Here is a 22,670-nt window from a genome sequence, read left to right as displayed (position 1 = left end):
CGCGCTGTGACAGCTCGACCAGCTCCCCGAGACCCACACCCATCACCATCCAGAACACTTCACGCAGAGCAGCTGTCCCTGGCCCGGGCACTGATCACAACCACATCTAGGGCTTACCGAGCGCCGTAAGTGCTCCATCCACCCGTGACAGCCTGCTCTTCTGTGGCAGGAGGGACAGAGTCAGGGACCAGGCCGACAGTCTCACTCTTTTCTTTTCTTTTTTTTTTCTTTTTAATGGCTGCATTTCAAAGAACCATTTTTCACTCAGAAAACTTCCCGGGAAGGGACGGGTTAGTGCAACAAAGTGGCGGGCTCGACTGCTCAGAGTTCTCCAGGCACCTTGAGAAGACCTCGCCAGCCCGGGCCGGCCACCGAGGGCGGCCTGTGGAGACCGGACGCGGGGAACGAACAGGGAGGGCGAACAGCGCCTCTCCTCGCCCCACCCCCGCCCCCACCCTGAGCAGCAAGCACCCCGTTTCCCGGGCGGCGGGAGCTGGGGCGGGGCTGAGCCCGCGACCTGGGGCCCTCGGAGCCCTGGCGTGTCAGCAGGCCGGCGGCTCGCTGCTGTCCACCTGCAGCCCTTTGCTCAGGAGGAAGGCGTCCTGCTTGGGGTCTCGGCCCAGGAAGAGCTTCAGCATGACGCTGGCGTCCTGGGAGCCGCCAGGTCTCAGGATGCAGCTCCTGTAGTCCATGCCGACCTGCTGGGAGTAGACCCAGATCAGCCCTCGCACATCCCCTCCCCTCCCCTCTCCCAGCCACAAGCGGGCTTGCGGGCGCCTGAATCAGCACCAGAGAGAACGCGTGGGCACGAGCGCACGTGCATTCATGAGCACGTGTGTGTGACTGTGCGCGAGCACACGTGTGCAGGAAGCCCGTCCTCAGAAACTCCTCGGGGCCCTTCATCTGCACAGGGAGTGAGGCCCAGGCCAAGCCCCACAACACGGGTGGTCAAGCCTCCACGGTGGCTAAACACAGGTCTGGAAAGCCGGCTGAGCACCCGGCCCCGGGAGGGTCTAGGGTGGCGGCCCCTCAGGGCCGAGCACCTGGCAGAGACCAGCAGGTGCCTCGGCTCTCCCAGCCTGGTCCTGGGCAGCGGGGAGCAGAGCTGAAAGGTCATCTGCTCCCTCCACGGGCAGGTGTGCCCCCGCCCCCCGCCCCAGTGAGCGGCCGGCCTTCCCTCACCTTGCCGTTCAGGACGCCCTCCTGCTTGAAGCGCGTGTGGAACATGTCCATGGAGTACACCTCGCTCCACAGGTAGCCATAGTACTGGGCGTCATAGCCACCTGCCAGGTGGCCGAAGGTCGCAGGCATGTTCGTCCCTGGGACAGATGCGGTGCGGCTTTCACTGCGGCCCCAGGCACCCCCCGGGCCCCATGAGAGATGACCCCCACACACCCGGAAGGAGAACTGGCCCGACACTTCTAGAAAGCAGGAGCTGGACAACTTGGCCCGGGGAAATACATCTTTGCCCACTATCTGCTGACGCTCAACAGTTTATGCAAAAGGAGGGACGCTGGGTGGCTCAGTCGGATGAGCGTCCGACTCTTGATTTCGGCTCAAGTCACGATCCCAGGGTCATGGGATCGAGCCCTACGTTGGGCTCCGTGCTGAGCATGCAGCCTGCTCAGGATTCGCTCTTTCTCTCTCTTTCTGCACCTCCCCTGCGCACATGCGTTCTGTTCCTCTCTCTCTAAAATAAAAATAAAAAAGCTTTTTGAAGGAACTTTCTACACGCTATGGAATAAACCAACGCCACACGCCCTACACCAAAATGCCGATTATCTTCAATCATATTAATCCGAGCATTTGTGCTGACGGACGAGCATACGCGTTAATACTTTATCTACTATCTCCAGGGTGTGAAGTCCCTGGTCCTTCCCGCACCTTTCCAGGCTTGTTCCAAAGCGACATGTCGGAGGGCACAGGTGCCAGTGGCGATGGAGCAGCACGCGGCCTGAGCAGTAGGAGGGACAGCAAGAAAGGGCAGAGCTGCCCACATGCACCCGCGGCCGGCCTGAAGCCGTGTGCTTCCTCCTGGGCCTCAGCTGCAACCTACAAATTGGCCTGACTCCCTTCAAACATCACTAGATCCTTCCGGGGCGCCTGGGTGGCTCAGTCGGTTAAGCGTCTGACTTCCGCTCAGGTGATGATCTCACAGTCTGTGAGTTCAAGCCCCGCTTCGGGCTCTGTGCTGACAGCTCAGAGCCTGGAGACTGCTTTGGATTCTGTGTCTCCCTCTCTCTCTGGCCCTCCCCCGCTCACACTGTCTCTCTCAAAAAGGAATAAAAACATAAAAAAAAAAAAAAAAAAAAGAAATCACTAGATCCTTCCAACTCGGGGGATGGCTGAGCCCCAACCCCCAAGGTGGGCCCAGCTCGCGAGCGGCTACCTGGTGTGGCTGGGACCCCAAGGATCTCCTGGCAGAGGCGGGCATATTCCTCAGCTGGGTCTGCAGACGTCTGGGTGTGCAGGGCCTGGTCCACCTTAGCCAGGACGATCTGGCGCAAGTTGAAGAGACCTGGCGGGCGGAAGGAGATGGGGAGGCTGGCTCTGTGCTCCTGACCAGGCGGTGGAGAAAACCCATGAGGGCACACGCCTGCCCTCACCGGGTGAGGCGTGAAGGACTCCCTCCCCCCCAGAGGCCTGGGCAGGAGAGCGGCTCCCCCCGCGGGCACCTGTGTTGGCCTGCCGAGACTTGATGAGCTTGTCGAGCAGCTCCTGGGGGATGGTGTCGCCCGTCCTGTAGTGCTGGGACATCCTGAGCAGCGGCTCCTTCTCCCACACCCAGTTCTCCAGCATCTGTGAAGGTGCCTCCACGAAGTCCCGCTCCACGTGCGTCCCGCTGAACATGGCGAACTCCGCCTGCACGGGCGGACAGAGCCGCAGGAAGGTCTGGACCCTGCCCGATCCGCTCCTGCCCACTGGCCTGGCCTGGGCACACGGGCATGCAGCGCCCCCCTAACAAGCACACCAGGGCGAGCAGACAACAGCTGCGCGAGGCCCCAAAACCTGAGGCTCCTGCGGGGCTGTCAGCCCAGCACATGAGGAGGCGGGGAGCATGCCCACCCTTGAAGGCCACCTATGCTCCCTTCTTCCACCTATAAAGCCACTCTCAAAAAGCCCTACACTGCAAAAGGCATTGGCCCGGAAACGAAGGGATCTGGAAGGCAACATGGCAAGGCACCGGTGTTGTCTCCACTTTTGTCTGAAATTTTCCTGAAAAACGCGGCGCCTGGTCAAGTAGTGCTAGAACCTGGCTCTGGCAGCCAAATGAGCCACACGACCTTGGGCGAGTCCTTGCCCGGCCCAGAGTGAAGCAGGGCAACGGTGGGGGGCTGGGGGAGGCACACGCTGCCCCTGTTACTGACAACCTCTGTGACCTCACCTACTTGCTAGACTTTTTTTTTTTTAATATTTCTTTTTGAGAGAGAGAAGAGACCATATGTGAGTGGGGGGAGGAGCAGAGAGAGAGGAAGACACAGAATCCAAAGGAGGCTCCAGGATCTGAGCTGTCAGCCCAGCGCCCGACGCAGGGCTTGAACTCATGAACTGTATGATCGTGACCTGAGTTGAAGTCGGATGCTAAACCGAGCCACCCAGGCACCCCTACTTGCTAAACTTTTCAACCCAAAACCAACACCTGCGGCACCCTGTGACCCTTTGATGCTCTGCCTTTGGGTTTCAGCTCTGACTGTAAACCAGTGTCCTTTTCATCAACTACCAAGAGCCCCCCCCCTTTTTATTTGCACTTTTGTTTTTGTAGGTGGTCTGCCTGAAACGGATCCCAATTGTCACGCTGAAGCACTGTCTGGTGTTCCTGAGCACAAGAAGGCCGTGATGTGCCGAGATGGCACACGGGTCAGAGGCCCTTCCTTCAGGCACGAGCTATAGCACCGTCGGCCGTGAGTTCAGGGTTACGGCAACGACGCAGGAAAGGTGTCTTTCAACAGAAACACGTGACGCGAGGTTACATATCGGTGGGTCGTGACCAGAGGCTCGCAGGGACCTGTGTGCTCCCCCGGGAGCGGTGCCTCAGTATCCGCGAACTCCGTGTTGGCGGCAACTTTACACAACTCCGAATGGGGGTAACGTGTGTCCGAAAAGGCCTGAAGGAAATGAGGGAGCCACGAGAGTTCTAGTTTTGGGAAATAACCAGTAAGAGCACGGCACAGAGGCAGGAAGAGGGCACGTGAGCAGAGCTGACAAGGAGACCAGGGTGCGCGGGGCTGGTGCTGTGTAGACACTGGCCGTGCCCTGCGTGGCTGCTGTAGGTGAGGGCCGACCCCCAACCTCACACCACATATGACACTTAACTCACAGTGGACGACAGACCAACACAAAGAGCTGAAACTGAAACTTCTAGAAAACTAGGAGAAAAACTTAGTGTCTTGGGTTAGAAAATGATTTCTTCAACAAGACACAAAGATGCAGGGGCGCCTGGGTGGCGCAGTCGGTTAAGCGTCCGACTTCAGCCAGGTCACGATCTCGCGGTCCGGGAGTTCGAGCCCCGCGTCAGGCTCTGGGCTGATGGCTCGGAGCCTGGAGCCTGCTTCCGATTCTGTGTCTCCCTCTCTCTCTGCCCCTCCCCTGTTCATGCTCTGTCTCTCTCTCTGTCCCAAAAATAAATAAACGTTGAAAAAAAAAAAAAAAAAGACACAAAGATGCAAAATGTGAAAGAGAAAAACACGACAGTCAACATCTGCTCAAAAGATACTTCTCAGCGCTCTACCCACGCACACACATGTCCCTCGGCCGCGAGGAGTGAGGTGCCCACACCCGCTGCCCGGCGTAAGGATCTCTGAACACACGACGCTCAGGGAGGGAACCAGACACAAGAGGCCACACAGGGTGTGAGTCCACGTATGTGAAACGTCCAGAACAGGTTCTTCCACAGACGGGAAGGGGGCTCGTGGGGGCCGGGGGAGGAGTGGGGACAACTAAGGGACGTGAAGACTCTTTCTGGACGACGGAAATGTTCCAAAACAGCTGGTTGGCAGCTATACACCTTGGTGAACAATCACCGAGGTATTCAACTTAAAATGACATCACTGGGGTGGTCCTAATCCAACGACCGCTGTCCTTATAAGACAGGAGGGAGGCACCTGGGTGGTTCAATCAATCAGTTGAGCGTCCAACTCTTGATTTCGGCTGAGGTCATGACCTCATGGTCGTGGGACTGAGCCCCACGCCGGGCTCTGCACTGACAGCATGGAGTCTGCTTGGGATTCTGTCTCTCTCTCTGCCCCACCCCTGCTTGTGCACACGCATGCAAACTTTCAACGTGAATAAATATTTAAAAAAGAGAAATGGGTGAGGATGCAGACATGCACAGAGAAACGAAGACGGGGGAGAACACAGCCGTCTGCACCCCAAGGAGAGCAGCCTCACGAGGAACCGGCCCTTGGACAGCTGATGTCAGACCCCCAGCCCCTGCTGCTACCCATGAAGCCGGCCGTCTGTAGGGCTCCATGCTGGAAAGTGGCACAACAGGGCATTACTGTGGCCATGGGGACATCAGAGGAAGACTCCACCAGGGAGGAGGCTGCCTCCGGACCCGCTAACCGGCAGCGCCGCCCGCCCCCGCGCCCCCTGCACCCACCTGAGAGCAGAGCTGGTGCATCACGTGCCCAAACTCATGGAAGTAGGTCTCCACCTCGTCGTGCTGCAGCAGGGAGGGGGCATCCGGGGTGGGCTTGGTGAAGTTGGCCACCATGGCCGCGACGGCGATCTGGCGGCTCCCGTCCTGCCGCAGGCAGCCCGGCTGCAAGCCAAAGCAGGCCGCGTGCCCGTACTTCCCTTCCCTGGGGAAGGAGGCCGTGTCAGGCCCAGCCAGGGATCCCCTCCATCCCCCAGCTGGCCCAGAGAGGCCCATAAGGGTCCCCGATTCCGCCACTCTCTGACTCTGCAGCCCCTAATCAACCCGGACGACTGGACAGATTGAGAGGCTCACGCTTCCTTCTCAGGAGCGGGGGTCCTGCCCCACCACCCGTCCCCCCCCCCCCCCCCACTCGGGCAGAACCTCCCGGGCACCCACCCGCCTCCCTGGACGGTGAACGTTCCCGGCCCCTCACCTGGCCCCGCGCTGTGGCGGACACAACCTATTTCACAGATGGAAACGCTGAGGCTCAGAGAAGGGTCGCCCAGCTCACACGCACCTCGGGTAAAGGTCCAGGTAGAACTTCCCGATGACCTTCCCGGAGGCCGAGTCCCTCACGCAGTACAGCTTCACATCTTCGTGCCACACGGTGGCGTTCTCCTCCAGGTTGAAGGTCAGCCCTAGCAGCTCCTGGTAGATGCTGAGCAGTCCCTTGGTGACCACCTGCATGGGGAAGTACTCCTTGAGCAGGTTCTGGTCCACGCTGTAGCGGGTCTCCTCCACCTGGTTCATGTAGTAGCGCATGTCCCAGGCGTTGATGCGCCCGTCGAAGTCCAGGCCCCGCTTCTCGCACTCGGCCTTCTTCAGCTCCAGGATCACGGCCCGCTCCTGCTCCCCGAGGGGCTTCAGCTTCTGGGCCAACTCGTCTGGGGAGGACAGAGGGGAAGGCAAGGCTATACCTCCCGCGGCGGCCGCCCCCACAGGCCCCAGGCCGCGGCACGATGGCCCCGGCGCCCCACCCGGGAGGAAGGCCCGGGCCGCCAGCACAACTCAAACACGGGTGATACATCGCCCTCAGCAGCCAGGGGGGCTCTGCCCCGTCCACGAGCAGGAAAGGATGGCCACAGTGGGGACGCTGGCCCAGAGCTCATGCCAGGAAGCCACAGGGCCAGGCGGACTCAGCCTCACCCCAGAGCCCCATGCTTGGCTGCTGGGCTGGGGCCCCTCGAGGCTGAACAGGGTTAGGGAGGTGTCGGGATTCCCTCTGGGGTGGACAGGACACGGCTCTCCGAGGCGTTTGCGCGTCACCGTCAAGAACCACCCAAACCCCGCTCCTGGAACCCATGGCAGGAGGCTGAGGGGAGGCAAGGCTTACCTAGGAACGTGGCCACCACCTGGCTGCTCTTAGCCATGTTCATCTCCAGGACGTAGTCGGCGTGCGTGCTGAACCCCAGCAGACTGGACTTCTGGGCCCGCAGGGTCACCAGCTCTCTGAGGATCGCACAGTTCTCCTAGAACCGACCAGCAACCAGTCCTGTGGGCGCCGGGCCCACCACTCCCACTTGGGCCCCGTGGCCAGCACAGTTTTGGACCGCCAGGACCCAGCTGGCTCATTTCCCTCCCTCCTTTCCCTGGCCTAGATTTCGGTGCCCGCCACGTGACCCTGCCATAACGCCTGAGTCTCTATGAACCCTCGAGTCTCATCTGGACCCAGTAAGAGCGTAAACTGTGCGGGATTCTGAGGCCGTGAGCGGAGAGCAACATGGGGCCGGGACTGCAGGAGAGCCTTGGGGGGTGTGCACGGGGAGCTCCCCACTGGTCCAGGCCTGGCCCCAGGCACCTCCGAGGGGCTGACCCAGCCAACCAAACTCATGGGACCAACATAAAATGAAACGCATGGGACTCGTTTCCAAGGGAGAGAGGGTTGTGCAAAACGCAGCGCTCACGGGGTGCCTGGTGGCTGCTGGGTGAGCGTCCGACCCAGGACTTCGACTCAGGTCATGATCTCACAGTTTATGAGTTCAAGCCTCACGTTGGGCTCTGAGCTGATGGCGCAGAGCCTGCTTGGGATTCTCTGCCTCCCTCTCTCTGCACCTCCGCCAAATATTAAAAAAAAAAACAAAAACAAAAAACAGAATGCTCCCACCAATCAGGTCCACACGCAGGAAGTTGAGTGGAAACCTTCCTGACCAGGGGGCTCAGGGCCACGGCACCAGACAACACGCCAGCTCCCCCGGAGCTCTGGGGTCGAGGCTGGGGGCGGGACGGGCCACGAGGACGAGGTGATGTTGACCCCACCAGTCCTGATCACAGACCTGAGGGCTCTGCTCTCAACAGTATAAAGTTGCTGCTGACACCCCAGAAGCGGCACGTCCCCACCAGAACCAGAATTCCCGGCTCCTCCACGAGCCACCACCCCCGTTCCTGCAGCCCCCGCCCGTGTGAGCGGGCTTCTCCAGGGCCACATCTCGATCTGAGGGAGGTGACCTGAAAACATCGTTTCCTTAAGGCCAGCGTGGTCGGTCTTCAGTCCGGGAAGCGGGGAACACGGGACCTGAGCACACGCTTCCCTGTCACCCTGTAAGGGGCTCAGCCTCCAGCCGGCGGCTCCCGTCCCCCAGCCACGCAAGCACCGTGGTGTCCCCACGGAGGCCGAAGGGCCCCTCCGTCACCTGCTGCAGACACTGAGCAGGAGGAATGAGGCCAAGGCCACGCTGGGGCGGGGACAACAAACACAAGTGTCCATGTGGGAACAGGTGTCTGAGCGGTGAAGACGCCCAGGGCTGCAGCTCGAGGGCCCAGGCCACCACACAAAACGGAACAAGGGAGCTCGAGCCCGGGGAGCACCACCAGACACAGGGACAAGCAAACGTAAGGCCTGGGAGCAGTGGACACGCACGGCCTGCCAGCCACCGAGCCTGGCCCAGAGCACAGGCCTGGCGACTCCCGGGCGTGGCCTCCGCACCTGCTTGCACCGACAGTTGAAGGCCTCCTCCACCTTCCTTCTGGTCTCCGGCACATGGCACTTCTTCAGGAGGGGAAAGTAATGTGGGTACTTGAGGGTGACTTTCAACTTGTCATCCCCAGCCTTTTCCAGTGAGTTCAAAAAGTCCTCCGGGAGCCCTCCTGCAGGAACAAGACCAGGGCTGCTGAGGGCCCGACAAGCGCCAGGCTTCCCTCCCACACGACAGGCGGGGATGGGAGCCTGCAGGGGACACGCCCTGCAGGGGACACGCCCGGCCTCCCCACCCTCAGGCCTTCCTGGAAGATGTGGCGCTACGGCCCTCCCACCAGGCTCCCAGGGAGGAGCAGCGCCACTCGGCTCAACCCTGGACAGAGAGGGCTTCTGGGGGCTGCAGTCTCTTCCCTCACCCTTCCCTGGACAGCAGCACCTGCGGAGGACAGATGACCCCTGCGGCCCTCGCCATCCCGGTGGCCGCACTTCTGCAACAGCCTCCCCCCCCAGCTCCCCACCCCAGACCCCTGCAGCTCACACGGAACATCTCCAGGGGCCAAGGCCTCACACCCCTGGCTCTGACCCGCCCACACCTCCTTGAAGGCCAGGCTGGGGCCCTCACCTCAGTACAGGTGGGAAGGGACGCTCTGGAGCAGGGTGGACGGGGCCGGGCAGGGCACACCTTGGGAGGTCACAGCTTCCAGGCTCGGCATGTAAACACAGGCGTGCAGACGCCCATTTCTACTCTGCCACAGGGCCTGGAAACAGTGAGCACACCGGCACCCACAGCTGTTTCTAGACATCAGGCAGGGCAAGGACAAAACGGCCTGGGGCACGAGTCCCAAAGAAGCTGCTCGAGAAAACACAGGGACACCTCCACCTGGAGGAGCTCTCGTGGTTGCACTGAGACCGTCTTGAGCATCAAGTTAATAGAGACAGCAGCAGACCCCAACCCACTGAATGACAGGCCCCGTCCACACTGACGACTGCTGATAAATCTAGTAAGTGGGGGAGGGAAAGCCGACTTGTGAGGGACAAACACAAGGAACGATGGGGTCGGAAGCCTGTCCACAGGAGCTTCCCCTCACGGTGCGGTGTGAGCAGCAGCAGCCCCAAGGCGCCTCTTGGGGGCCTGTGAGCTGGGAGAGCAGCTGGGACTCGGGGAGGGGGATATAGAGATAGAGCCCGTGTTGTTGTAACTGAACACCGACTCCTTCTTTGGCAACCGGAAGGAAACAAGCACCACCAGACTCCTGGCCTTGGTCACTGCCCCGCCCGTCCCACTGCCGCCAGAGCTCCGTGGGGGTCCCCGGCCGCCTATACGGGAGGCCGGCCCAGTGGATGGCGTGGGTGAGCAGATTCGTCTGCCCAATTCCAGAGACACAGGACCCTCCCCTGCCCGGGAAACATGGCGGGCATCTGTCCTTAAACGTGGGGTCCACGTGGAGGGACCTGCCGCCCGAGGCCCCAGGAAGGACTGAACCAGAACGAAGGGCGACAGAGGACGGCGCCGAGGGACCTGCCAGCCCCTGTTCAGGAGACTCGAGTCCATGGCACCCCTAAGAGAAAGCTGCCCTCGGGGGCCTCTGCAGCCAGGCCGAGCCCCCGGCCCCCCATCCCCGAGACGGCTGCCACAGGACCACTGCCACAGCGCTTCACCGCCTGCCTCACAGGGGACGGGTCGGAAACCCGGTCCCCAGGGCTCTCCCAGGCGGCAGCAAACCCGCCCGCCTGGTCTCTTCAGAAGTGTCCACGGCAGGAAAGATGGGAAGAAAACACTTTCGTGAACAGCTGAGGAGTGGTTCAACAAGAAAGGAGCCTGTAAAGACAGGATGCTCCCCGACATGACTCTGACTGGGAAGCAAACACAAAGAGTGTCCTCGGGGGCACCTGGGGGCTCCATACGTTAAGCATCTGACTTTGGTTTCAGGCACGATCTCACTGTTCCTGAGTTTAAGCCCCGCATCAGGCTCTGTGCTGACAGCTCACAGCCTGGGGCCTGCTTGGGATTCTGCGTCTCCCTCTCTCTCTGCCCCTCCCCCCCCACCACCACACATGCTCTTTCAAAAATAAACATTAAAGGGGCGCCTGGGTGGCGCAGTCGGTTAAGCGTCCGACTTCAGCTCAGGTCACGATCTCGCGGTCCGTGAGTTTGAGCCCCGCTTCGGGCTCTGTGCTGACAGCTCAGAGCCTGGAGCCATTTCAGATTCTGTGTCTCCCTCTCTCTGTGCCCCTCCCCTGTTCAGGCTCTGTCTCTCTCTGTCTCAAAAATAAATAAATGTTAAAATAAATAAATAAATAAATAAATAATAAACATTAAAAAAAAAAAAAAAAAGGCACGTCCTTGGGACAGCAGAGCAAGGAAGCCCAGACGGGTCTCCTAGGAGGTCTGCTGTTTAGGGCTCCACCTCCCAAGTGCAAGGTGTACACGGAGGGGCCAAGGATGGCCTCAGTCCTGGGGAAGGCTCATGAGGCTGCGGACAGGGGTCTGACAGCGAAAAGGATGCGTGCAGCAGTGTCCACGTAAACGGACAGAACGTGCGACGTCAGCTGGGGGCCGGCACAGGCCGAGTACACAGGGCTTCCCACTGTGCTGTTCCTGCAACTTTCCTCCAGCTATGAAATTTTTCAAAACTAGACATTTGGGGAAAGAGGGGAAAAAAGTAAAAACTGAACTTTCCCTTCAAGATGCCCACGTCCGGCCGGATTTGGGAGCAGCAATCAGCCAGGACTCAGCCCAGCCCCTCGGAAGGTTACAGTGAGAAGAGCAGCAGGTAGGGGCCTTGCGGCTGAGACCTCCTCGGCCTAACCCAGCGCTCCTGCCGCTGCCCAAGGAAGGATCTAGAAACGTTGATTCCAAAGTGCTGAGCGCTCCAAGTGAAGAAACCCCCTCCCCAGGGCAGGGAGACACAAATCTCCCCCGACTTGGGAAGCCTGTGGGAGGTCAGCACCGCCCCCGCCCCCCGCGCCCCAGGCCCTGGGCCAGTACCCAGCTCCTCTCGAGTGAGCGGCAGGAAGGTCGTGTCCTCGTTCAGGTTCTTGTTGAAGTCGATGCACAGAAGACTCAGCTTCTTCTTGATGCTCTTGATTTTCTGGAGGGAGGAGCACAGCCGTGAGGAGCACAGCCTCCAGGCCTGGGGGCTCCCCCCTGCAAGGAGAAGTGGGAGAAGCAGGCAGAGCCGTCTGCACGCAGATACCCACCGGCCGTGCCGAGCGGCCTCGGTGACCCCGGGGAGCTCGGGCTTGTGTCCCTAACTGTTGTACGTCCCCAGCCAAGAGCCTTCTGGACCCTATTCCCTTCAGAGTCTGCAGCTTAGGCATTTGGATATTTTGACAGAGGAGCAGGGCTAAGCCTCAGGGAGGAAACTTCTGATGGGGGGGGGGGGGGTGCCCTGGGGCCATAACATCTGTCCACCACTGCCTCAGGAGGGGCCCTGGAGCCCAGCCCAGGCCTCGGGCATAACAGCTGCTCTGTGCCGGGCAAGTGTGGCTGACAGCTGTGCAGTGACCTGGGGGCTCCTCGGGTGAGACCCGGGCTCAGAACCAGCCCGCATGGGTGCACTGAGCCTCCGTTGGCCATGACCCTGCACTGGGCACTTCCACTTATTTCCTGATCTCGCTGAAGCCTCACAAAACCAAACGCGGCCGTGCCAATCAAGGTTCTAAGGCGTGAAAACAGCTCGCGCCCCAGGAAACAAGGCACGGCTTTGGCGTCTCGGTCCCCATCCAGCCCACGGCCAGTATCCTTCCTCCACCCGGAGCCCCCCGGGTCCCTCCCCGTGCAGCGGCTCTCAAGTCACAGTCAGGACTTTCAACAACGTGACGACAAAGCTTTAAGCGCAGCCCTGCAAGCGCGTGGGTGGCCCAGTCGGAGGAGCATGAGAGTCTTGATCTCGGGGTCATGGGTTCAAGCCCTATGTTGGGCATAAAGTTTACTTAAGGGAAAAAAAAAAAAAAAGTACAGCTGTGTTTCTGTTGCTCTGGCTGAGTTTATCACCTGTGCCCACAGAAGCTGAGACACCACACTGGATTCCAGATCCCACAGTTCCAAGACGGAATTCGACTCAAGTCTTACCAGCATTGGTTTTAACCACAAGCACGCCTCATTTCCCTGATTCTCCGACCAGAAGGTAGAATCAGTTCTAAGTGACAAGAGAGACACGGTCACTGAGCTCTGGGTGTGGATCTGGTATCTGCTTTAACTGTGTCTTTTGTCTCCTGTGCCCTGGTGCTTTCCTATCGGGGGCCTTGCTGACCCCGGAGGGAGGGCTTCTCCTAAGGGTGGCCAGTTCCAGGGGATGGTTCCCAGCTCACCCATATGTGTGCCTCATGTGCAAGCCCACGCCCCGGCCATCCCCTCTGTGTGGCTGCGGGGCCTTCAGAGGAAATGGGAAGGGAGTGGAGCGGACAGAGACCCCCAGCGATCAACCCAGGACGGGGCCGGTGCAGCCCTGCTCGCCCTCTGCCCCAGAAGGGAATGCAGGCGATGCCATCCACGACTGGGGCTTTTGATGAGCAACTCGTATATGCAGTCTTCGTTCCCATTCCTGGCACACGGCTCCTAAACCCTTGGAATTAGTGACAACACGACACTGAAACAGCTCAAGAGACGAGGTGTGGGGAACACTGTGCTCTTACCAGCCCTTTCCACTACACTTGAGTGCAACCTAATGAGATGCCTTTGGAAAGCCCCTAGGATGGGGGCGGGTGGCCAAGGAAGTCCCTCCTGCCTACTTAGGGAGTCAGTCACGGATGGAGTGACTAGTCGGGCTGAAGTGATGTGGCGGCCACAGAAGCCCTAAGGCACAGGGTTAAGGGAGTTTCCAGTTGGTGAACACGTGGAGGTGCCCATGAGGGCGAAGCACGCAGGGTACCTAAGCTCCGTGCCTCCCCCCCCCCCCCCCGACCTGGCCCTGTGCTTCTCTCCCAGCTGGCGGTTCTAGGTGGTACCCTTCACGATAGATCAGTAAGGGCAAGTGAGCTTTTCCCGAGTTCTCTGAGCCACTCTGTCGAATGAATTAAACCCGAGGGAGGAGTGCCAGTCGGTCAGAACCAAGGGACACCCTGGACTTGTGGCCGGTGCCTCAGGTCAGGGCGGCGTGGAGGGGCCGAGCCCTGATGCTGTGGTTTCTGACACTACCTCTGTGTACACGGGTCAGAACTGAGTGCTGGCGTCACGGAAGACTGCATGGTGCGGGCACCCCCCGCCACCCCCCCGTGTGGGGTCAGAAGGAAGCCATGCCGTCACAGCAGAGTCCCGAGAACAGGAGACCCACAGCCAGAGCGAGCTTCTCCTTACTGCCACTGCACCCAAGTCACGGAGAGGACCCCCTGAGCCCTGCCACCTGCCCCATGCGCTCTCCCCGCGGCCGAGGCAGCGCCACGCTCTCAGGAAAGCCTCACCAGGACCCTGGAGGATCCGAGGCAGAACGGGTGCAAAGAGAGAGCTGCTCCACATAGACCGCCCTGCCCGGAACCGAGGCAATAGAGCGCACACCAGGACTCAGGCGGTGCCCGCGATCGCGGCCCCCCCCCCCCCCCCAGCTGGCACTCACCTCCTGAGTGTCTTTGGGCAGGTGGAGCCCATTCCTTCTGCCCAGCTTGATCAGTCGCTCCAGGTACCGCACTGCCTCTGGCCTCAACGAGTCCTTCTGGATTTTTTCCTGGAGTAAGAAAATCAAAGCTGTTTATAACGAAAAGCCGTGATGCTGCTGGATGTTGGTGAGGCAGCAGGGAAACTGGGTCACTCACTCCAACATCACCGGAGGGAGCATGAAATGGGGCAGCCGCCCAGGAGAGCAGTTTGGCACAAAACGTGCGACTACCACCCGACTCCGCAGCTGCACTCCGGGCGTTTGTCCCAGAGAATGAAGACTGGGGTCACACAACACCTGTTCACAAACACCTGCGGGGAACAGCCCAAACGAAGAGCAGCCCAGAGGGTCTTCCCCTGGTGAACAGTTACGTGGGAATGAGTCTGGGGGGCTGCATCAAGGTCTTTAGCCCGGTGGTGACACTGACCGGTTCTGCAATACGTTACGTGGGGGAAACCGGGCAAAGCACAGACAGGCGCTCCCCGAGCTATTTCTTCCCACTGCACGCTGACCCGCAAAGATCTTCAAACGAGAATTAACAAGACACTGCTTATGCTTCCACAGGCCACACGCCTGTCCGTGCACCAAAGCACACTCGTGTGCCTTCCTGCCATCGAGGGGACACGGCAGCAGGTGCTAAGACAACCAGTAGAGAATCATCTCGGTCCACTTCCGACATCGGCAGCCGTGGCCCAGGAGGCAGGACGATAGCTCTAGAGGGCACCCAACAAGGTCAGGAAAGTAAAAAGATGTGCTGGGCAGAGGGAAGGCTTAGAAAGTCCTAGGCACAGGGCACGTGAGTGCGGTCAGTTAGGCATCTGACTCTGGGTTTCGACTCAGCTTATGATCTCACGGCTCGTGAGTCTGAGCCCCACGTTGGGCTCTGTGCTGACCACAAGGAGCCTGCTTGGAATTCTCTGTCTCTCTCTGTCTCTTCCTGCCCCTCCCCAACTCGTGAGCACACGCTTGGTCTCTCAAAATAAATAAACGTTAAAAAAAAAAAAAGGTTTTTTAGGCATTTTATATTTCATTTTTGCATTCCTCCCCACTTCTGCCATTTTTTTCATGTTTTTTATTGTGGTAAAATACAACGTAAAACTTACCACCTTAGCCACTGTTAAGCGCATGGTTCAGCGGCGTTAAGTGCACTCACACCGTCACACAGCGATGCCCACCAGCCACCCACAGGGCTCCTCACTCTCTACCTTCTAAAGTCTGAGGAACAGAACGATCACATCTAGAGAGGTTCTGACCCTCCAGTGCCACCTGGACACCGGTCTGTCCCCCCACCTCCCGCCCCTCGTCTTCCACCTCCAGCGGGCCTAGTGTGTGCCCCATCAGCCGCGTCCCGGGGCTGCGCGGACGCTGGGCTTGTCGCTGCCCCTCACCTGCAGCCAGACAATCCTCTGGTATACATCCTGCCTCATGCTCATTTCCACGTCAAATTCAGACAGCTTTTTGTCTGCCTCTGTGCTGGCCGTCCGGACGTCCTTGGATGGAGAGACGTGCTGGGGGAAGTCAAGGATATTCCTCTGAACTGAAACAGGGAAACAGGACAGGTGTGAAAATGGGCCCCGGGTAGAAACTGGCAAGTAGCGACCTCACCCTGGCCCGGCACGTAGCCCACCCGCGTGTCTCCATGTTCTGTGAACACTCTCCATGCCGGGCCCTGGGGTGGGCACTGGAAGAAAGGAACACTGTCACCCATGTTCTTGGGGACCTCACAGGCCAATGGGAACAGACTCAACTCACAATACTCCAAGGTCCATGAAGGACCATAAGAGAGGAGTCTGACAAGATGGGGACAGGCTCCAGTGGCTCCGGCCCAGGAAAGAGCCACGGCTGCTGAGAACAGTACTTTACGTTCATGAACAATTTTCTAATTTACAGAGCATGCTGACACTTCGTTAAATAAAGGGAACACGGCGGGGGGGAGGGGGGGCCTGGGGGGCCCAGTTAGTTAAGCATCCGACTTTGGCTCAGGTCATGATCTCACGGTTCATGAGTTTGAGCCTCGCTTCGGGCTCTGTGCTGACAGCTCAGAGCCTGGAGCCTACTTTAGATTCTGTGTGTGTGTCTCTCTCTCTGCTCCTCACTGGCTCACGCTGTCTCTCAAAAATAAACGTTTAAGTAAATAAGTAAATAAATAAAGGAAGCATGAGTAGCCATAACAACATAAACTTTAATTTTTTTTCTTAATTCTTTTTAAGCTTATTTATTTTGAGCAAAAGAGAGGGTGCATGTAAGCAGGGGAGGGGCAGAGAGAGAGGGAGAGAGAATCCCAAGCAGGCTGTGCTCAGCACAGAGCCCAACAGGGGGCTTGACCTCACCAACCTCAAGATCATGACCTGAGCTGAAATCCAGAGTCGGATGCTTAAGCAACAGAGCCACCCGGCGCCCCATAAGAGCATCAGCTTTAACAGGTATCACCTGACCCAGCACCCCACTCTCAAGCACCCACCCTCGTGAAATGAGAACACGTGATCACACAGAAATCACATACATGCACAGCAGCAGGCCCAGTAATGACCAAATAGTAGAAACGGCCCAAACACCCATCAAAAGTGCACGGAGACACACATGTCTGGCACGCACAGCAAGTCACTTGGCCGCAAACAGGAGCGAGGCGCCCACACCTGCTGCCCCGTGGTCGGACCCTGAACACACACTGCTCAGAGCAAACCAGACATGAGGTGTGTGAGTCAAGGTGTGTACGATGTCCAGAACAGGCTCATCCACAGATGGGAAGGGGGCTGGTGGGTGCCAAGAGCTGAGGAAGGGATGGGGAGTGACTGCCAATGGGGACAGGATTTCCCTTTGGGATGGCAGAATGTTCTAGAATTAGAACACGGTGATGCTTAGACAAGTGACTATAAAAACCACCGAAACGTAGGCTTCAAGTGAGCAAATCGTTAAGGTCTATAAATCAGATCTCAACAGAGCATTTACGTTTTAAAAAGCACATACTCTGGGAAAGAGCTGCATTCAAATCGCAGCTTGGTCACGCCCGGGGCCCCAGGGCAGGCCTACCGCTGGCTGCCTGAGAGGGGACAGTGAAAAGACAGAAACAGCATCCGTCCGTCTGGGATTTACAGGCTCACAAGCGCCTGTGATCGCACCAAGCACGACAACAAAACAGTGCATGCTGTCAGATCAGTGCAGGCAGCTGTGTGAGCAGAGGGGGTGCAGGCAGGGGCTCCTGCGGGGGGTTAATCTGTGATCACAGAGAAGCCCAACATCCTGCAAAGCGGGGGGTGTGGGAAGCCCCGAGACGGGACAGCGTGAGCAACTGCGAGGCCACGTGGCCAGGCACAAAGTGCAGAGGCGGGCCAGAAAGGGGGAACCGTGCAGCACACGGAACACCACCAAGGACCCTGGCCTCTGTCCAGAGGGCAGTGGAAAGACAGAGGGGCTGGCTGGGGGGAAGGCCACGATCCAGTCTTAGTCTCCTCTAAAATTCCGTGGGCTACTGAGAGGAGACAGAAAGAAAAGCCTGCGGGAGTGAAGTGGGGGAGAGACTAAATGATGTCTGGCAGAGCCACGCCCAAGAAGCAGGCAATGCTCGCGGGCCTCTCTGGAAAGAGATGGGAAGGGGAGCCTGAGGCACACCCGCCTGAAGGCGGCGGAGCAGCCCCAGCCATCTGGCACACCCCGCACAGGAGGCTCCGGGAGAACCCCGCTGCCAGGATTCCCAAAGGCCCCCCCCGGAAAAGGACTTGTGCTAGAGATCCGGGGGCTCGGAGTTCTCCGTCGCAAGACTTGCTTGGTCTTCTGTCCCCTTGCCATCAACCTCCACACAGGGGCTCTGGGAAGCAGGGCTGTAGGTATGTGACCGAGCACCTCATCCTTCCCTCACAAAGGGAGCAAACAGACCCCAAGGGGGAGACAAGGATCCAGGTGGGTGGTGACGAGGACACCTGACGGCATCAGGTTACCCAAAGCACAGTGGGGGAGGCAGCGGGGAGAAGAGAGGCAAAGGGGTCCAAGTTCAGTCGCCCAGAGAGAAAACAAAGCTCTCCTGTGACAGGAAAGGGGTAAGAAGGGGCTCTGGTTTCGGGGCTGGCACCCGAGCTGACTCCTGGAGAGAAGACAGGTCACACGTGCTGTCCCGCTCTGGGCCCTCAGATGACACAGCCCAGAACTAAGTATGCCAGGCCACGAGGGCAGTAGGGTGTGTAGGAGAACCAGCCCTCCGGGCTGCCCCTGGCCTGGCCGAGGGATCCTTTACGGCCCCTGGGGAGTAGGCCGCCTCCCCCGCGGCTGGGCGCTGCCGCCTCCCCGCCTGGGTCCTGACCTGGATTTACCTGTGTAGGACACCTCCGCGTCAGCCAGCGCCTTGAGGGTGCTCTCGTAGGACACGTCTTCAAACTTCTGGGAGCCCACCTGGTCATACACACGCTTGGTTTGCTCGATGAGCTCCACAGTGAGCTCCCCTATTTGCTGGGCGCTCAGGTCCCACCGCAGGTAGTTCACCTCGGAGCACGGGGCCGCTGTGTCCAGGGCATCTCCGGCACAGGCTAGACAGAGAAGACAGAACCCCACACTGAATGTGTCTGCTTCAAGGGCAGAATTAGGGTTAGAGTAACTAGGGGCTGGAGGGCAAGGCCAGGAGCACCGTTTCCCCACGCAGGTTGACAAGGACCAGGGGCTCTATGGGGGTACACAGGTTGACGGATCCTCTAAAGCACACAAAGATTCCGCACCCAGGAGACACCGGGTGACCCGTGGGGATGCTTGCACTTGTCACGACGGGAGAGTGATGCTACTTCACCGGGCGGCGGGGTCTGGGGATGCTGCTCAACACCCCCAAGCACCTAGGATGCCCCATGATGACCCAGCCCCGACATCGGCCGGCTGGGGCGGATGCTTGGCATACACCTGCACTCCATGGGGCTAATTTGTTTGATTACTACCTCCGACGTCCCTTGTCGTACTGTGACGTTTGCACCATGTTACTTACCTAAAATAGGGGAATTCCTGAGTCCTGAACATCCCTACCACGAGAATTTTTGGATAAGAGACTACGGCCTAGAACTGCTGTCACGGGAACCGCTGTGTGGTGTTCAGGGTAAAGATGTTTTGCTTTCGTGCCCTCACTGAATTCACAGCTCTGTACTCTGGGACCCACGTGGGCCCCATTTTACAGACGGGGGTCCTGAGATTTGGAGAATGCAAGTCTCGTGCCACGATCCCACACCAGCAAGCAGCAGAGGCGGGGGCTCAAGCCTGTGCAGTCGGGCTTCAGCTCCAACGCTGCGAACTAGCATACTGTGTGCGCCCCACCTTTCTAAACATCTCATTTGCAGGCGGGGCTGCCCCTCTCCCTTCCCAGGGCTCCGCCTACACTCAGGATTACAGTCCAACCTTTACTGGAGTCTGTATCAGAGGCTGGCAAAGTCTGTCTCTGCACAGCCCATAAGGTAAAGGTGACGAAGAAGGAGACTATGTGACTTGCCAAGACTGAACTAATTAGCCCTTCACAGGCTGCTCTGCTGACCCCTGGTCTAGATCATCCCGACTCCACTGGGTCCTGCACGGCAGGTTTGGCCAGTTGGTTTTGCCAACTTCCCTGCGCTCAGGCACGCTGGCTTTCTTCAAGGTATCTCCCAGGCCTTCCCACAGGTTGCCCCTCTGCCCGGAGCCCCGACCCTGCCAATCTTCCTTTCTTGAATGTCCTGCTGGCATCCCTGTAGCCCCTGTAGGGCTCAGATGGCTACACCTTCCCCCAATTACTTGTCGAGTTAATGAACAGAGGCCTGTCCTGTGTGAGCCCCCAGCAGAATACGCAGAAGCCACTCCAGGAAACACCCACCTGTGCCCCATTTTCCCCTTCCAGCATGGCGGGGAGGGGAGCAGGGCCACAGTGGTCCTGGACAAAGGGGGACGGATCTTCGCAGGGTGCTGTGTTTGGCATCCCTAGGACAGGGCTTTTAACAGTATTATCAACACCTGTGTCTGGGTCACGCTCTGGGGTGGGGGCCACCCTGGGCACTGTACCGTGTTGAACAGCACCCCTGGTGCCCATCCACTCGATGCCAGGAGCACCCCGAGTCATGACAACCACAGATGTCCGCAGACATTGCCCCAGTGTCCGCTGGGGAGGCACGATCTCCCCAGCTGAGGACCACTGACATCTGCTACGTGGGAGGAAAAAAAAAAAAAAAAAAGTCTCTTAGGCCAAGACAGGCCAGGTATTCTGGCCACGTGACTGCTCCGAGCTCACGGAAAATCGTTGTGCCTGCAGAGCATTTTGGACTTCAGAACCGCAGAGAGACGCTGTGGGTCTGGGTTAACTGGTAGCCGAGGGCTCCAGACGCTCAGGAAAGGTGGGAGACCCGTGTAAGCCAGAACTGTCAGCCAAACTTCCCGGAGGGAGCTAGGATTTGAAACACTGGAGCAGACGCTCCCGTTCTGCAGTATCTACAGATCCCCACCCCCGAGCCGGGTCTCCAAGCTAACAACCCTGCAGCACACAAGGCACACAACACTCCCCAAATAACCGTAGTTGTGATTTACCATTAAATGCAATTATCGTCACAGCCAGCTGGGAGAAAGAACTGGGGGAAGACAAACCGGCAAGAGAAAATGCCAGGAGGCATCATACGACCCCCGGGAAATTTTCTGTAATCCGGCACGCACATCCTATCCCTCCCATAACGAAAACCCTTTCCCGACGCCCTCTGCCCTCCCAGGGCTGTGCTCCAGCCAGAATGACTTGTTGCTACGCAAACGCGTTTACCCTCGCAGCTCCGGCCACCTGGGACAGGCCTCACGCAGGTCTTGGCGGCACCGCCGCTTCTCCACTTTGGGTCCTGGCTGATATGCCGCCTCCTCCGAGAAGCCCTTCGGGACCGCCCTCAGCCCCACCACTGACCACTCTCTAAGGCGCTCGCTTGCTTTCCTGCTGGCTGAACGTCTGTCTCCGACTCTGGGACTCCGCCTAGAACTCGGGGTCTCCCCTGGAGTCGGCACCCCCTGGGCCCGACCCGCCCTTGGCGGCCGCGACCTGGAGTTTGTTGAATGAGTGAACCGCTGGAAAAGCTGGTCCATTCATTCAGCCGCCGAGGGAACGGGATCTCCGGCTCACCGACCCATCCCCGCCAGGCTCCAGTCACTCGGGGGTCACTGGGCTCGGGTCCTAGGCCCAAGTCGCGACCCTGGGAGGCGAGAAGCTGGAGGGGATGCCGGGGTCCGGGGAGCGGGGCCCCGCCTCGCGCTAGCCAGTACCTGCGGGGGGCTTCATGGCGGGCGGGTGTGCACCGGCGATCCCTTCCTCCACCTGGTCTGCCTCGGTCCGCCTCAGCCGCGGCGACCTGCCGCTTCGGTCCGCTCAGGGGCCGCAGCAGCCGGGACTGAGGTGCCCGCCGCCCGCGCGCCCGCTGAATGCTGGGAGCGCGCGTGCGCCGAAGAACAGAGCGCACGCGCGCCCCCAGCACCGCCCACACACCCGTGGCGGGGCTTGGGCACGCTATCGCGCTCTGCGCACGCGCTGGAGCCCTCCCTGCTCATCATTGGCTCTCGCGGCGAGAGGGAGGAACCTCCGGGGAGGCCCGGGAGGGACGTTTCCATGGAAACCACACACAGAGGTTGCTTCAAAATCTGTGTGCATGCGGTTCTTTCTGCCGGTAGTTCTCTGTCTGGGCTTCCAGCCTCAGTGTTAATCCGTGCTTGTCACCTTTCTATCTTACAGTTGTGTATTTGGCTAGTTTTGCAGGTTTTCCCTTCACCTAAGGATCACGTTAGTGATCCCTTACCATCCTCGTCTCAGGCTCTTTTTGTAGATTATCCCAACCAGCATCCTGCCCAGCTTCCTGCACCTAACGAAGATGAGGCGCTCCACGAGTACCAGCAGAATCCGGTGAATCAATTAAACACACTTTAAAAAAAAAAATCGGGAAAGCTTCAGAAAATGAATCCACGAGTTCAAACAACAGATGTTTTGAGACGGTGCAGTATTCTAAACCTGTAACTATTGTCCATTAAAACGAAAAACGAAATCTTGATCTAAGGCGTCCAGGAAGAAAAACATACCAGAACTAAAATGGCCAAAAAACACACTCCCCTTATTTCTGCAAAAGAAATTAAATCCCAGGGCTTTAAACACGTATGCGTTTTAAATAGGATAAAAGTGAATTCGGAGAACCCTTCTTGCAACTTTAACGGTGGTCAGTTGTGGGTCTTCCTAGAGACTGTCCTCATCGCTCACCCTCTATTAAGCACAGCAAGTTTTATCCTACTTAATAATCTTTTCCACTGTTCTCCATACCTGGAGGTTTTTTTTAAGGTTATTATTATTATTTTTTTTTTTAGAGAGAGAGTGCTTAAGTGAGGCAGGTGAAGAGAGAAAGAGGGAGAGAGAATCCCTGGTAGGCTCCGTACTGTCAGCCCAGAGCCTAGGGCTTTAATTCAGGAGCCAGGAGATCAAGACCTGAGCCGAAACCCAGAGTCAGATGCTTAACCAACTGAGCCACCCAGGCACCCCATACTTGGGAGGTTTTTTTTGCCTCATCCTCCAAATCCACAT

At 58.7% G+C, this 22,670-nt stretch overlaps 2 protein-coding genes across 3 annotated transcripts; both read right to left on the bottom strand.

Annotated features, from left to right (window-relative positions):
* Positions 1–203: 203 nt before the first annotated feature.
* Positions 204–21,626, bottom strand: THOP1 (thimet oligopeptidase 1). Of its 2 annotated transcripts, none has more exons than XM_043586085.1 (13): positions 21,374–21,626; positions 18,451–18,663; positions 15,535–15,683; positions 14,108–14,215; positions 11,542–11,644; positions 8,562–8,722; positions 6,972–7,107; positions 6,156–6,522; positions 5,600–5,801; positions 2,676–2,862; positions 2,390–2,518; positions 1,183–1,319; positions 204–698 (listed from the first exon to the last, which is right to left on the bottom strand). In XM_043586085.1, the coding sequence occupies exons 1-13, from the start codon at positions 21,387–21,389 to the stop codon at positions 543–545; spliced, it is 2,064 nt and encodes a 687-aa protein (XP_043442020.1). In that variant the 5' UTR covers positions 21,390–21,626; the 3' UTR covers positions 204–542. The 2 variants fall into 2 exon arrangements, with proteins under 2 accessions (XP_043442020.1, XP_043442019.1); XM_043586084.1 differs by having other exon boundaries at positions 204–701; positions 21,374–21,558.
* Positions 8,691–10,504, bottom strand: LOC122486660. Its single transcript, XM_043586086.1, has 2 exons — positions 9,806–10,504; positions 8,691–9,765 (listed from the first exon to the last, which is right to left on the bottom strand). The coding sequence occupies exons 1-2, from the start codon at positions 10,453–10,455 to the stop codon at positions 9,474–9,476; spliced, it is 942 nt and encodes a 313-aa protein (XP_043442021.1). The 5' UTR covers positions 10,456–10,504; the 3' UTR covers positions 8,691–9,473.
* Positions 21,627–22,670: the final 1,044 nt, after the last annotated feature.

This window comes from Prionailurus bengalensis, chromosome A2 (assembly GCF_016509475.1).
Source record: "Prionailurus bengalensis isolate Pbe53 chromosome A2, Fcat_Pben_1.1_paternal_pri, whole genome shotgun sequence".
In the NCBI taxonomy this organism is placed as follows: domain Eukaryota; kingdom Metazoa; phylum Chordata; class Mammalia; order Carnivora; family Felidae; genus Prionailurus; species Prionailurus bengalensis.
Note: the sequence above shows the minus strand (reverse complement) of the source record. Positions and strands in the feature narration are given on the sequence as shown.